At 40.7% G+C, this 17,006-nt stretch overlaps 1 protein-coding gene across 4 annotated transcripts in view; it reads left to right on the top strand.

Annotated features, from left to right (window-relative positions):
• The window catches only part of ST6GALNAC5 (ST6 N-acetylgalactosaminide alpha-2,6-sialyltransferase 5), a 140,642-nt gene that overhangs the window by 108,930 nt on the left and 14,706 nt on the right, over nucleotides 1–17,006 (top strand). For all 4 annotated transcript variants that reach the window (XR_014169262.1, XM_081914666.1, XM_081914665.1 and 1 more), the window contains one exon: nucleotides 16,130–16,539. Coding sequence is in view for 3 of the 4 variants with exons in the window: in XM_081914666.1 (XP_081770792.1) it covers nucleotides 16,130–16,539 (410 nt within the window). In the remaining variant the exon portion in view is untranslated. The remainder of the gene's footprint in view (nucleotides 1–16,129; nucleotides 16,540–17,006) is intronic.

Genomic DNA, 17,006 nt, shown 5'->3' on the forward strand with positions numbered 1-17,006 from the left:
AGTCGAGTAATATTTATATATATTTTTATTTTATTAAAGAAGTGAACTTGTCCGTGGGAGGTTTATATAGAGTTTGCTTTGGAAAAGCTTTCAAGAGTTCTGCTGCCAAGGCAGAAGCAGAATTGTTGCCTCTTTTATCAGCCATACTGGTTACTGTAGTCAATCTATATAGAAAGCAATTTTCCAACCTTCTGTATCATTGTCCCAGTGTTCTCTCACATTCTTGTGTGACCAAGAAACAAAACCCCGAGGATATGAAAAGGCTTGATTCCTAATGGCTAAGAGTCACAAAAGGCAAGAAGGAGCTCTGTGCCTCACCCCAACTATATTAGGTGTACAGCCCTTTATTTTCTCTCATGTTTTATTAACTTGCTAAGACAGCTACAGACATTTCTGGATAGGGATAGCTTGACCACATTTGTCCATGTATTGGTAGCCTTGTGGTTAGATTACTGCAATGTACTGTATGTGGGGCTGCCTTTGAGGAAGGCTGCAGTGGGTGCAGAACACAACTTGTGAGGGTTGCTTGCAGAGGCAAACTCCTGCAAACACAGAACACGTTGCCTGCAGGATTTGCACTGGCTTCCAGTTTGCCAAGTTCACAGTACTGGTACTAACATATAAGGTTACTTGGGAGACAGCCATGTCTCTTGCATATCTAGTAGATAGCTGCAGTCTATGGGAGAGTCCACTGCAAGTTCTAAAGATCTCAGGAGCCCATTCTGCAGTTTTAGTGTGATCTGCACTTTCCAGGAACAACTGAAGACAGTTTTGTTCCCAGCTGGATAAATGGGTTTTTACCACAAATAACCTGAGGAGGTGATCAGCAGCTTTAGCATTCTTCCTGAATCCTGGCAAACTGTGGCTAGTCTTAAGATGGGAGTTGTAGTCCCAAAACATCTAGAGGGCCAAGTTTGCCTATCCCATCATCCCTAGCTAACAGGACCAGTGGTCAGGGGTGATGGGAGTTGTAGTCCCAAAACATCTGGAGGGCCGAGTTTGCCTATTCCCAGTTTAAGGAATTAAACATTCAGTTTGTCCAGATTCAGACACAATGCCAAACTGGGATTAGTGGAAGTGAAAATGCCTCACAGCCATGCTACATGAGCAGAGAAGAGAGAGAAGCTGATGAGCTTAAGTTTCATTCATGTAACACTAAACCAGAGTGGTACACTAAACCAACACAGTTTTGGGGTAAATACTCTTTAGTGTTCCATCTGAATCTAGTTGAAGTCACTAATACTAGAAAAGTGGGTAACAGCAGTCACAACAAAGTCAGATACACCCCTCTGTTAAAATCCAATAGTATGTGTTGCAAAGTGCTAGAGATTTCAGACTTCTAAATTTTACTTTCTTATTCCATGCACAATTATATTTTGATGGCAAGGCATAAGAATCATAAAAACACAGGAAAAGCAATCAACGCTGCAGCTTCACTATGATTGTCGTTTCGTGATGGTGCCATGATTTGGCTTGAGGACATTGTGCAGAATCCCTGATTTTCACGCCTTTAACTAATTATTCAGTCAAGGATTTGGCAAGTTAGTCGATAGAAAGCTCATGTACAGTAAATAAAAATTGATCACACCTCAATTCCCATCAGTAGTGGGGCCGAATGGTGATAGAATTATGCGAGGGTCATTTTTAAGTCATACTTGGGGAGAAACATCCCTTGTTGTGTTGCATAATCCATACTAATCACTGAGGGAGAGTGTCTTTTCATGTTAGTTTATGAATATTTGTAGCCTTTAAATGAGGGGTGAAACTAATCCTCACTCCATAATTGATGCTTCTTAGTAGTCCTATAATTGCTTAGCCTTGTCAGACTGTCCTCATGTGGTGGTGCTGTGATTTTTAAACTTGGTGATCATTACAGATAGTTTACTTTCCCATCTATTAGAGATTCAGCCATAATATAGCAGGAGTTTTCACTTAGAGCTCTTGGAATATGTCAGACTGCCTTTTGGATAAGCTTGTAGAATGTGTTCTTTTTTGGTGATTTACTGGCAATTAGTTAGAGGCGCTTGACAGATTTATTATTCTCCTACAAAGGGTGATGAATAAAGAACACATAATATTAAAGCCAGGTTTTCTGCCTATACTTATTCCAAACAGGTTCACACTGTTTCAGATAATTCATCTGTTTAATGCAGGGTCTTGAGAATGGACAATATGATACAGCTACAAGCAAAATTGGTAGTGTGGAAGTAGCATACATTCTACCCCAGTGGGACATAAGGTTGTGTCCAGTGTTGGCCATACTGTAGCACCTTTGACATTAATGGGCGTGACTAATTTAGGTCCATCAATTTCTGTGGATCTACTATTGAGTACAATCTTGTTGGATACAGAGACAATATAAACAAACGAAGTTTGGCATCACCATGGAAAAGGCCTGACCTCAGAAAATGGGTTCACATAGAGAAGAATCTCTGAAGGTGACCCCAATTGCAAGACAGTTTCAGGTGGGAGAAGGTGGTAGCTTTTCAGGCTTAGAAGAGTTTTGAACAGTGAAATTAGAAGACGACAGAAACTCACATTCAAAGGCTAAAAAATTAGAAAAGATACATTAAATTTCTTGTAGCTCCATTGCTCCAGCCCACATTTTCACTTCTCAGGGAGCGGGTGGGGAGAGGATTAGGCTATAAGAATGTGCATAGCTAAGTGGCTTCTGCTGGCATCATTTCATTTCAGTGCTATTTATTTGAGCTACAGAGCAAAAGTAGTGCATTTTTTGATATAATATAGATGTCTATTTGCACTCTCTTAATGATAAAACATTAGGATATAGCTATTTCTTTAAATCCTGTATGCAGTTCATACGATTCTCCCTCTTGTATAACAGCTCAGCTTCATCTACATGGCACATTCCTGCCTGATGTTTTTTTCCTGGTTCGTTTTTTTCTCTCTCTCTCCTCTCTCATTGTGAATATTCTTTTCTCTTCTCTGATTGCTTTTTCTCCTTAGATCATTACTCTTGGTTGATAGCTTCAGGTTATCACTGTATCCTATCTCCCTCTCCAATAAGCTCATGATTGATACTAATCTTCCTCCTGGGATGCATTTATCGGATGCTGGATGGAAACTACTCTCTAAATCTTAGCGTTATATCTACTGACAATTTACAAGGTTGCACCCTACATTACCATCAGGTGGCTTTGCCAGGGGCTGGTGGGTGGAGGGAGAGAAGCACCAGCACATTGCAGTCATAACTTTATTGAAAAGATGTGCTTCTTATGCTAAAAAGTTGCATTGTTTCATTTGTGTTTGATTTGAGTTTAAATTTTATAGATTAAGCAAGATGCTCCTTTCTTCATATCCTAGTATCATAAATTTGTGCAGTTAGAAGGCACCCCGCCCCTTGGATCATTTGATTAAGCCTTCAAATCGCATTACCTAATCTCTCCTTTCCCAGATGCAGGTCTAGCCTTTCCCTAAATGGCATCAAAAAGATATTCCACAGTGTAGCTAGCTCACCACCTTACTGCCTTTATTAGTGGCTCTTTTTAACTCCAATATTTTTTGTCATAATGCTGAAACCAAGCCTTCCTAGTGTGGTGTAGTGGTTAAGAGCGGTGGACTTGTAATCTGGTGAATTGGGTTTGCTTCCCCGCTCCTCCACATGCAGCTGCTGGGTGACCTTGGGCTAGTCACACTTCTCTGAAGTCTCTCAGTCTCACTCACCTCACAGAGTGTTTGTTGTGGGGGAGGAAGGGAAAGGAGAATGTTAGCTGCTTTGAGGCTGCTTAAGGGGAGTGAAAGGTGGGATATCAAGTCCAAACTTCTCCTCCTCCTCCTCCTCCTCCTCCTCCTCCTCCTCCTCCTCCTCCTCCTCCTCCTCCTCCTCTTCTTCCCATTATAGAATGTGCATGCCCAGATACAATAAGAGAGACTCTGAATACATTGCTGGTGTGACTGAGGCACATCCACCCTGCGATTCTCAACTAACCCAACTGAACTGGCGGGATGCATCTTTGAATGCAAAGGGTAACGTGTAATTGCGGACTCTCCAAGTGACCCTATTTTCCAGGGGCAGACTCAGATTTATAGAAGCTGTCCCAGTTTCTGATTTGATCCTAGAATGCCCTGCTTGTCCTTAGGACGTCCCTATTTTCATTGGAGAAAATGTTGGAGGGCATGGAGTAATCCGATCCCTGAGCCATCTGAAGGCAGCCCTGTAGTGGGAAGCTTTTTAAATTTAATATTTCATTATGTTTTTATATATGTTGGAAGCCACCCAGAGTGGCTGTGGTAACCCAGTAAGATGACTGGGATATAAATAGATTTATTTATTTATTTATTTATTTATTTATTTATTTATTTATTTTGGATGATTAGGGCATCCCTATTTTCATCAGAGGAATGTTGGAGGGTATGTAATTGTGTAATTGCATTCAGAACCAACAATTTTTTATTTGTAAACCCAGCCACATCAGAACCATTGTTTCTTTTCTGGTCCTGTTTCCCTTCTTGGTAAACAGCTGCTTTCCCGTGTGTTTCTGGTGATATTCTTCTGACTATTTAAAAAAGGTAGCCTCTTTCAGGAACCAAGTTGCATATTTCCAGAGAGGAGATGTATTTTAATTATTCTAATGAAAAGCTTAACTAGCAGGCAAACCCTTGAAAAGGAGTTAATGTGGCGGAAAACCCTTTCCCTAAGCAAATGACTTTTCATTGCTTAACAATACTTTTTTTAAAAAAGGAAAGAAAAAGAAATTACTGCATTGAAAGCTTTATGGAGCATACCATTTTTTATCACCTTGACATAAGGGTCATGTTCTATAACCAGTAAATATTTGTAGTGAGATAATTCAAACTGGCTGGGATTGTAGAATGAATTTTCAGAAGATGCAATTATAACGAGCCTGTCGCCAAAGCCTGAAGGCATTCATAGAAAGTGCAAAATCAACCATATATCAAAATGGAAGACTGTGGTCACTCCTGGGTTGAGTAAGAAGCCGATCAACACATTTATTGTTAGATAACAAAATCAGTGTCCATTTGTGTAATCAGGTTAATTAGTGTTCTGTAGGAAAGAAGAAATGGTGAAATTAGCATTTTTAATGTGCAGTCAGAGAAATACAAAGGAATAGTGGGGTCTTAATTACACATTCTTTTAAAAGCATGGCTGCTAGAGCTGTTCAAAATGTATATATAAATATTAGCAGCATTGTGAAAAACACTATTCCTAAACTCTGCTATTTGGTGGCAAATGTGACATTTGCAAATTAAATAGTATTAGACAGAATCTGCGAAATCTCAGGACCGCAAGTATGATAGATGCTGAATTCTGACCACAGAGGGGTATTCTCCACAGGATACAAAATATTATATTTTGATATTATCCAGTATTTCTACAAAGTACAGTTTTGGCTGACCCATAAGAGATTGTGAAAAGGGAAAAAATGCTGATGAAGAGGTTAAAGATTCTAGAAGAATAAATTAATGTGTTCACAGATTTTTAGATTGGGGGTGGGGAATGACTACGGGTGGAGCTCAATGTCACACCAAGACAATTGTTCCATTAGCCTAGCACTGGCATTTCCACTTGCAATATGGGACAATATTCTTTCTCCACTAGTGTTTTTGTGACTCTTGGTAGCAAACAGAATGGCCATTTCAAAGTGGACGGCTGGTAGCTTTTTCAAACTCCCCAAGGAGCCAATTTCTCAGGCCCTTCAGCGACACAGACACACCCCACCTTTTGCCCTGGCTGACACAAGGTGTCAGTGATGGATCTTCAATTCAGTGATGGATCTGTCTCTCCTTCTCTCTGAACCAGTTTTAGTGGGTTATACAAATCCATGAAAGTTGGTGGGAGATATGTTTACGAATTACTGTTAGTCACAATATCTATATGGAATTCCCAGATTAACAAAGGAAATGTACCACATAATGTCAAATTTAGAGGGACAAGGAAGATTAATTGCCTTCATGCTCTGCTTACGGCTTCTTGGAAACAACTAACTGTGCAACATCAGAAAGAGGATGTTTGGACTTCTGATCTGATCCAGAAGGGCTCTTCTTATGTTTTTATGTGTTTAGGATTGTAGTTGACAAAAGATCTCTTGACAGTTGTGAAGGCAAAGGATAGAAAATCCAAAATCGGAAAATGCAATGCATGACATGGAAGAATAAAAAAAAACCCCTGACTATACACAATGTTAAGCTGTAATAAATCAACAGTTATCATTCAGGCAAAAGATACTGAGGACATTATAGCTAGCTCAATGAGAAGAAAAAATAAACTGAGTCTGCTGCAGCTGTCAGAAAGGAAAACTGAATGCTCCAGATCTATTAAGAATGGGTTAGAAAATAATACAGAAACATGGTCTACATATAAATTGATGGTGCCCCTCTTTTCAGAGTCTGGGAAAAAAACTTTAAAGCTTTAAAGAGTCACACATGGAGAATAAATTGAAGCCATGAAAGTTCTCAAATTTCCGTTTAATAATTCATCAAAGCATTTCCCTTTAATATCTATCGTCTTATGAATGGACAATAGATGGAATTCAACAGAGATTGTTCCATCAGTGTAATCATTTCTGCTTGCCTGATGGAACAAATGCACTGTTGGGCCAATCTGTCCTCCTCTCGGTGTTCTGGGGGTTTCCCTACATACCCACCCCAGCCAATTGGGAGGAGCATGCAAAGCAGGAGGAGGGAAGCCTTGTTGCACTAGCAGAATGCCTTGTATGGGCTTCCAGTAGCAGGACCTGTTACAGTGGTACCTCTGGTTACGAACTCTTCTGGTTACAAACTCCACTAACCCAGAAGTAGCTGTTCCTGGTTGCAAACTTTGCCCCAGGATGCGAATGGAAATCGTGTGGCGGAGGCTTGTTCACAGCGGGAGGCCCCATTAGTGAAAGCGCGCTTCAGGATAAGAACGATTTCAGCTGAAGAACAGACCTCCGGAACGAATTAAGTTCATAACCAGAGGTACCACTGTAGCTGAATCCGGGCAAGTTATTCAGTACCAAACTGCAGATTTGACTTTTTTCTTCTTCTGAAGATAGATGATAGGTAGGTAAAGCTTCCACAATTCAAAGGCAGTGTGTGTGTGTGTGTGTGTGTGTGTGTGTGTGTGTGTGTGTGTGTAAGAAGAGGGAATCTGTCCTTGAGTGTGTGCCTCTATGGGATGCACAGCTTTTTATCATCCTGGACCCACCTTTAAGGAAATAAGTGTCATCTTCCTTGGGAAAACAAAAAGGAGGCTAGAGGGGTCTTAAAGCAGAGGTGGGGAATCTCAGGCCTGGGAGCTTCTCCAGACCTCTCTGCCTTGCCCATGAGACTCTTCCCAGGCCAAGCCCCCCTTCCCAGCCCTGTTCCATACCTTCCCCAGATGTTTCCTTGCACTGTGAGAATGGAGGTGTGTGCCTTCTAAACCTCATGGCTGGAATGTAGCATGCTGTACAAGAAAGTTTCACATCCACTGTTGTGCCCACTTTTGCCTCTAGCCAGCCCACCACTGCGAGTTTTCCCATCAGGGTTCCTCACCCGTGAATTAAAGGCTAACAAATTTATTACAGTTTCTGGTGGAGTGGAATCTGTTCCATTAAAGCTTGTGCCATAATGAATCTGCTCTGGGTTTAAAACTCCTTTAAAGCTTAAAAAAAACCCCACTCCTTTTGTCTACAGTGGACTAACACGCTTACCTGTCTAGGCATTGTGATCTTCTGTGTTGTTATATTGACTGCCTACTGAGGCCGTATTCTGCATTCGGATTTTCTTCCTTAATCCATCCAAATAAGATTAGGAATGGAGAAGAGACTTTGGATAAGTTCTCGGTGTTCTGTCCCTTTGCTCTTGCAGTACGTGTTGCATTGGATAAAGATTGCTTAGTCTGTTCTTGTATAATTGGCAAGACCTTAAAAGTAGGAGTGGCTCTGTCCAGTCGATTCCAGGGGTAGAAATTCCTAGGCCTGTTGGCCTTCCTGCCTGTGAGCAAATCAAAATTTCATCAGGTAAGAAGAATTTTCCCCCTTTTCCAAAATTGTAAGAGAATGATCAGTATTTCTATACTACTTGCACAGTGATCCAAATCTAGATAGTTTTGATCATGGTGGGGAAACCATTCTAAGCCTGAGAGCTGCATTCCAGAGTTTGTGTGGCGTAGTGGTTAGGGTGTTGGACTGGGACCCAGGAGACCAGGGTTTGAATCCCCGCTCAGCGGGGATGAATGAATGCTCACTCTCAGCCTCAAAGTGTTGCTGTGAGAATAAAATGGGGAAAGAGGAGATCTATGTTGACTTGAATCATTTGGAGGAATGGTGGTATATAAATGTAATAAAACAAACAAACAAATTTCCTCATGGGCCAGCTTCCAAGGAGCGCCTGCCATGGGTGAGTAGATCCAGGGGCGAAAGTGGATGGGGCAAAAGATGTGACTATTACGCTTGAAAAGAAGGCTACATTCTGGCCACAGAAAAGTTAGAGGTTTCTACACATATACACGTCTCCCTGTCTTATCCTGTCTTCATCCAGACAAGCAAGAGGCATTATCACAGGTGAAAGGTATGGCTTGGAGTTTTCTGCAGGTCCTGAAGGGTTACATTTGGTGCCTGGGAATGAGGTTCTCCCACCGCTTGCTAGATATCAGCCAGTAAAACTTTTCAAGAGGGAAACTCATTAGGTTCTGTGGCTGTTTTGTGCTCTTAGATGCTTTAGTAGATGGACTAGGCAGTTATTTTGGTATTTTAATTCGGCATTAAAAAAGCTTGTTACTTTCAGCTTTGCAGCAGAGCATATTCCTGTTGAATTTCATGCAATTCACTTTAATGTGTGTGAAAACCATTCTTCCTCTACATAAAGCTTAAAAATTTACAGCCCACAGGGCAGCAGGCCATCACTATAGAACAGAACAGTGATATTCAAGATTATTATTATTTTTTGCAATGGTAGAATACTTCACTTTAAACAAAACTTGGGTGGAAGTTTTGCAGTAAAATCTTTTTCATTATTATTATTTTTTTAAGAGGAGGGTGTGCAAGAATTATTGGGAAAGCAAGCAAGGGAAGCCAGCCAGAGCAGCAACTACAGTGGTACCTCGGGTTAAGAACTTAATTTGTTCTGGAGGTCCGTTCTTAACCTGAAACTGTTCTTAACCTGAAGCACCACTTTAGCTAATGGGGCCTCCCGCTGCTGGCGCGCTGGCGCTACACGACTTCTGTTCTCATCCTGAAATAAAGTTCTTAATCTCTTTTGATAACTATTTCTGGGTTAGCGGCATCTGTAACCTGAAGTGTCTGTAACCTGAAGCGTCTGTAACCTGAGGTACCACTGTATTCTGCTGCCTCGCTCCTCCCCCTTTTGTTAACTGGCAGGGATGAATGGCATTGAGAAGCCTGGTAAGCAATGCTGGCTTCCTGGACATTAGTGATTTAACCCTTGGGAAGTGCTGTTAGAGAAGGAAAGAAGGAGAAGAGATTCCTAGGACAATTCCTTGATACCCATTTAATACCCATGGCTGCAGTTCAATTGAAATCACATATTGTGTGTGTTTGTTCACCTTTACACCTTTATTATTTATGGAACCCTTTAGGCAGCTTAGCACAATATCAAGGTCCCACAGGACACAGTTTGGGAAATATTGCCTATTCACAAAACAATCTTCCTTCAATTAACAGTTGGTTAGACAGATGTGGGTGGCGCCGTGGGTTAAACCACAGAGCCTAAGACTTGCTGATCAGAAGGTCGGCGGTTCGAATCCCCACAACGGGGTGAGCTCCCATTGCTCGATCCCTGCTCCTGCCAACCTAGCAGTTCGAAAGCACGTCAAAGTGCAAGTAGGTAAATAGGTACCGCTCTGGCGGGAAGGTAAACGGTGTTTCCGTGCGCAGCTCTGGTTCATGACCTGGAAACTGTATGCCGGCTACCTCGGCCAATAAAGCGATATGAGCGCTGCAACCCCAGAGTTAGTCACGACTGGACCTAATGGTCAGGGGTCCCTTTACCTTTACCTTAGACAGAACTAAGTTGAGTGACTTAGCTATGACTTCCTCGGATGTTCCCAATCCTAACAAGTCACTGTGTAAATGAAGATAGTCTACCCTTTTTTAGCCTTTGCCCTTTTAAATTGTACTGTATTATGAATATTCAGAGCCTAGTACTTTTGAATAAAAGTTCACACGATCTCTTCAGAAAATAAGTCCACAACAGAGCATAGCTGTTAGAAATTGTAATCAGCGATGCAACTGTTAAAAGACAAAACTGACACAGGAAATTACACTATACCCAGTGAACAATAAACAGCTGTTTATTTCTGCATAACTTCAGTCACAGACATGCAAGTTTTAAATGCAAGCTGGATGCAAGATACCTATGTATTTTACTTTGCTTAAGCCTGTCATTTCCCTCTTTACTCTCTGTTTCCAACTGGGTTATTACTGGTGCATGTGTCTTTATTTTATTAAATATCTGTATGCCCCCTTTTGTGCTGAATTACACCAAGGGAAGCCTACAGGAGAGAAAAACAACAACTTATATACAACACATGTTAAATACACAAAATGAACACACTTGTTAAACAAAAGTCCACAGTGGAAACCAAGGGATTAATAGTTTCACTTACAGACACTCAGAATATGCCAAACATCCTCTGAAATAAAACAGCTTACTGCTGGAAAACTGTAAGGGGCAGAACACACAGAAAATACCTCTCCAAAGTAATTCCTACCAGGCCTCAAACAATGAAGGGACCTGAAATCAAGTGAAGCAATTGTTTGATTTATATGAACCACTGCATGCAGTTCCCCTTAACCCAGGCCACTGAGGATAGGGCTATCATGAAGATTCACATAGCAGTGCTCATAAAAGTGAAAATTGCTCCTTGAATGCTCACAAGTAGCATCAAAGTGAGCAGGGCCCCTGATGAAAATACCTGTAGTGTCAGTTTCCCCACGGAAGATTTCGGATTGCCAGCAATGGGAATAGCTACTCTGGGGCATACCTATTACCTTGCCTTGTCCTGCCTCAAGGTAAGCTTCTGGGCCTTTGGAACATAGGAATGGGAAACGGCGGTGGGCCTTTTGTGGGTGCTCAGTGTGAGCCTTGGTTAATGATTGGATATAATTGCTGCAAAGCTCTCATCCCTGGAATGATCTCCGAGGGTCAGAACCTTTTGGGCCAACTCCTAAAGTTTGAGACTTTAGTGCTCAAAACCTGCACTTTAGTTGGACCTGGAAACCAATTGGAAGCCAGTGGAAGTGTTCAGAATTGGCAGTATTTCCTCTCTATTGCCCACTTCAGGCAAGAGCCTCATGGCTACATTCCATGTCATTTGTAGTTTCTGAAAGCTACATTTGTTGTTTTAAAGTCTTCTTGCAGAATGTGTTATTGTAATGGAGTCTGGATGTGACCAGAGCATGAATTACCATGGGTAGGTTATGTAGGAGTATACAGGTGAGAGATACAGTAGTTGGTTGTTTTTTTCTAAAACATATCAGCATTTCTTTTTCTAAAAATGTTGCTCTATTTATTTTCTTTTTTGGAACGTAGAGTCTTTGGTGGCTAATTCAAGATAAAAATGTTGTTGATGAGTAGGCAAAGATCTAGTAGGAATTAGTTTCGACAAAAAAACCAACTTATTGTGTGTATATTCTTACTTGAGTCAAGTCTGGTAGCAGTTACATTTTCCTTAACCTGACTAGCATTTCATCTTGCCTTTTCAAGTATTGTGATAAAGTAGTTAGCTTACCTTTCTACCTTTTGGTAGGCAATCCATCAAAGTAGCATGTAAAAGTGTAAAGGTATGATGTGCACATTTCATTTGAAATCTCAGGTCACAAATGGCACAAATATTCCAATCCACTGTCATACCTGCCTTAGGAGTGTAGAAATTGTTATTTGTGAATGCAAACAGTCCTGGATCTGTTAAGAATGCTGAGACTATAAAGATATTCTGCCAGCATGTAAATGGATTAATTCACCACAAGACTTTAGTTTTGTTTTAAATTTTATTACAGAAAAGCCATTGAATGTTTTCATACAGAAATATTTATTGAATTGTAATGTATGAACACATATGGGTAGCAGTGTTTTACATTTTCAAAATTTTTAGCATTTTAAGAAATACTTAGAAGACAAGCAAGTGCTTCGCCAAAACAGGAAGAGATGAGGCTTGCTTTCTGCTTAATGAAGCAATGCCACTGATTCCTGCTAATTTTAACCATGGAACATTGATTTTATAAACAGTTTCATACATATATGTCTCTCATACACTAAGTGATGTGTCACCATGCTGACTTCAGCTCTTTTCCTGTTAAGAACTGTAAGGGGCACGTGAGATTAATATATGGAGACACACTAGCTGTGTGTCTAATGACACATAGATAATTCACTGCCACAGGAAATCACGGGAGCTAATTTTCATAATGTAGTAAGAGCCTTCTGTCAGGCACAGAATGTACTTAGTACCTTCCAGGACCAAGCTTTTAATGCTTAATATGGAATAGCAGCTTTCCATTTGGCTGCATATCCCCAGGAAAGCAAAAAATAAACCATGCAACTAGTTAACTAGGGATGTCAGAGAATTCTGAAGGAAACGGGAGCGGAAGTTGCCAATGTTTGCTTATTCATCCGATGTCTGGAATAGAACTTGAGCCAGTGAATATGATCAGTATTCCCTCTTGGTCTGCAAATATGTACATGTGCATGACTCCCCACCACCGCCCGGTTTGCATTGCTATTTCTTTGCACTGAAATGAACGGTGGGGAGTAACATAACGATAACACATTTGATTGCATAAAATGTGGGCAGCAAGAACCATGTCAGAACCTGAACTGTAGAATGGAGGTGGAACAGAAACAGTGTTGCATGCAATAAGCATGGGGTTGGAACAGAAACAGATCCTTTCTTGCATATCCACTAGGAACTCATGAACTTACATGCCCATAAAGCAAAACTGTAGGCTAGTCAACCAGATCAACTTTTTTTGGAGCTCTAGGTAAAACTGTGGTCCTTCAGATGTCAAGGAGGGGTGCTTCCTTGGACTACAAACTAGGCCTTTGAGGAAGGGCCATAGCTCAGTGGGAAGGGTATCTACTTTGCATGCAGAAAGTCCCAGGCTCAACCCCAGGTGGAGGATTATGGATGGGAGAGATCCCTTTCTGAAATCCCGGAAAGCCACTCACTACCATTCAGTGTAGACAGACCAATGGTCTGACTCAATCAATAAAAGGCAGCTTCCTCTGTTCCTAGTAAGTATGGAGATCCAGTGGGAATACTCTTCTCACCTTAATTTTAGACCTTTGTTTGAAGGGCTCTGTCTCTTCTCTCTCATCTGCCAAACTAGACAACTCTCTCTTTCAGATTTCCCTCTACCTTGAGCTGTGTTGACTTCTTGTAAAAACAGTAACACTATTTCTGTTCACCAATATGTCAGGATATTATTTTGTACTGTAAGATATGTAGGGTGTGTGAAGATCTGAGCCAGTCCAATAAGGCACAGTTATATACTTTCAAGAGGCTTGTTGGTTTCATTGGACTTCAGCATGCCTAATTCAACTGGATTATTGTTTACATTTGCATCCAGTAGAAGGGATGTAAATGTTGGGAGGTTTGATCTTGATGAATTATCAATGGCATGTTTTAAGAGGTATCCTTTAAATCAAATACTAGCTAAATAGTTCTGTTGGTAGGGAGCACGTGACTCATAATCTCAGGGTTGTGAATTCAAGTCCCACGTTGGGCAAAAGACCCTTGCATTGCAGGGGGTTGGACTAGATGATCCTTGTGGCCCCTTTCAACTCTGGGATTCTATGAAATGTCTCTTTTAGGAAAGCTACAGAGGACTGTTTGGCAAGAACTCAAACTCTACTTACCATTTGGTAAGAACTCAATTTTTGGGGTGGCAGTCTAGGCTGGCTTTGAAGAGGCTTGGTTAAAACTGCATACACACTTCCAAGAAAACCAAATGTAATGGTGAAGTTCATCCAAATCAAAACTTAAGCCTTTTAAAGCCTCTATGAATAAAATGTCAGAGGTTTAAGCATGTGTTTAAATATCTCTCATTGAAATCATTAGAAGCTACTGTAAAATTATATGCATGTGTATCCAAATGCAAGTGCTAATGAGTTTAGTGAAGCTTACTCCTAGGTAAGTGTGTATAGTATTTTAGCTTTAAAAGCGGTTGAATCTGACCTTAACCAACTGATACAGAAAACAAAATGTCCCATTGGACCTATAGATAATAGGTTTATTTTAATACTCCTGATTTAGAAAAGGGAAACTTTAAACACTTATAGTTTATTGCAAAAGAATTGTACAATTATGGCCATGATCTAGCTCACCAAAATAGCCAGGTGGTACAATAAAAAACAGAGCTAAATCTAGGACAGTATTAGAAACACAGTGGCATTCTTAACTACAGTGCAAGGACTACTCTTCCCTGAAGGATTAAATACTTGCTACATATTCTCATGTCCTGCAGTAAAATGTAACATCACAGTTGACAAGTTATTGCTATTTTATTGGCACCACTTACTCCAAGGCAATTGGACATAATAACTCAGAATACTTTATATGCTTTTTGACATTTCTTCTGTCCCTGCTGCTGTAGATGAGACTAACCGATACTTCAGAGCTTTGGGAACTCATTTAACATTGGAAGAAAATATGTGAATGCATTCCATTTTTGTATACCAGCTTCCAGATGCAGTTATATACAGAAAAACTGCCTAATGAATCACCTAGCTCCTGACTTGAGTCACAATATGTCATACCCAGGGCTGTGCTTTCACGTGTTATGTATTTCCTTAAACTCTCCCTCCTCCCCCCCCTCTCTTTCACACACACACACACACACACACACACACACACACACACACCTTATTTGCTCTCTTTGTTTCTAAGGGAGGAATTCAATGTTCTATGTCAAACATTCAATCAGCACAAGCATTCAGCTTGCCAAATGAAATGGTCCAGTTCTCTTGACAGACACCCCCTCTGAGCTAGTTGTGTAGGAGGGAAGCCCTGTTGCACGAGCAGAAGTCCTTGTGTGTACTTCGCTTTTGCTGATGGGGCTCCTTAGGTGAATCCCAATCCTTTATTTTTAAGTTCGGGATCACTGGGAATATGATGAAACTGCAATGATACATAGCCTGTATTACAGCGTCACAGAGGCTGCAAACAAAGCTAGCTCAGAGTGAGGGCAGTGCATTAGTTGCCTGAAATGCTGCTGAAAGATGTAGGCACTGTTTTTGTATGTGAAGAATGTTCCCCTTTTAGGTCAGCCATTCCTAACAGATCCTTCCTCCTTTTTTCTGGAAAAAAATCCAAAGAAGGAAGTTCTATGATTACTAAACTGTTCCTTCATAGTGAGTTGAGTCCTAAGGTTTAATCTTAATTTGCACTGTGTAATTTAAGATGATTGCCGATTATCTGCTCAGTAGGGAAATGGATTTGCACCTTTTTAAAAAATATTGAAATTTACACCCATTTTCTGATTTTTTTGTTCCTGAAGTGCATTTCCCCACTACATTCTCCAGATCAGACAGTAGGAAATTATTGCGTTCACCATACTGAACATTGGACAAACTGGTTATTCTTCTCAAATTCTAACTGGAGGTGCTGGTTGTCATTATGGGCATGATGATTAGGAAAGGATTAGCTGGAAACTAAGGCTTCTACCTCAATATCCACTATTATACTGATAAGTGGAAGGTCTCCTGTCAAACAAGATGACCAGACCGGGGGGGAGGGGAGATGCTGCAACTTGAATCACAGATCCCGAACGCTGCACTACTAAATGTGGAACATTGCACATAAAAACACCCATGCCCATTTTTGACCACCCTGGATTTTTCTAAATGTCAGGGGGGTTTTGTGTGTGTGGCTGTAGGAGGAAAACCGGTACGGTGAGGGAAATAAACTGGATTAGTGCTAGAACAATGATTTCTTGTAAGCCCCCAGAAAACAACAACTTCAAGCAGTAAGGATAGCAATATAAAAGCTATATCTGCCAAGCTATGTGTCTACTCAAGACGAAGGGAAGGGCTCACTCTGCATAATTATATTGGAAGCCTACCATTTGTATTCAGTCGTTTCTCTTTCTCAAGCTTCCTCTCATTTTCTTTACCTCTCAGAGGATTTGGGTGTATATTGTATACTGAGACCTTTCTTTCCCCGCAGCCTTTGAAAATGCACTGTGCAAGCTGTGCCCTAGTAACAAGCTCTGGACACCTCTTGCGAAGCCAACAAGGGAAGAAGATTGACCAGACAGAGTGTGTAATACGAATGAACGATGCGCCCACACGGGGATTTGTAAAAGATGTTGGAAACAAGACGAGTCTGCGAGTCATAGCTCACTCCAGTATGCAGAGAATTTTGCGAAATCGTCATGAACTGTTAAATATGAGCCAAGGGACTGTATTTATCTTCTGGGGTCCAGGCAGCAACATGAGGAGAGATGGAAAAGGATTAATTTATAACAATCTGCAACTGATGAATCAGATACTACCTCAGTTAAAAGTATACATGATATCCCGGCACAAGATGCTTCAAATTGATGATCTCTTCAAGCGGGAAACTGGAAAAGACAGGTAAGAAAGAAGCAACTGCATGAGAATATATTGGAGAGCCACTGCCATTGTTTTAGTAGAATGTCAGGTCTGTTGATCATAAGTTCATCAATGGGATCACACTACAGAATGTGCTTGCCTTCCCTTAGCTTCCAATAACCTGCTGCATTATTTCATTTTATGCATCAAATAATAATGCTTGGCTTTTGCAGCATAAGCAACAAACATGCAATCAAATAATTTATTTTCCCATCAGTTTTTAATACTAAAAACCAGTGTGTGCCAAATATACTGTCAGCAAACAGAACTGCAGAGTAGCACAGAAAGAACACCGATGCTGAATTTAAATCTCACTTTAGGTAATATACCTGAAAGCAGATTTTTACTGGTTTTGAAAAATCAGAATTGATGGGTTTTGCTTTATGGAGCCTATGCTGCCATTCTGTGAATTATAATGGCTACTTATTGAATATAAGCATTCTTGGAAC

Source organism: Podarcis melisellensis (assembly GCF_964234715.1).
Source record: "Podarcis melisellensis genome assembly, chromosome: 6".
NCBI classification, from domain to species: Eukaryota; Metazoa; Chordata; class Lepidosauria; order Squamata; family Lacertidae; genus Podarcis; species Podarcis melisellensis.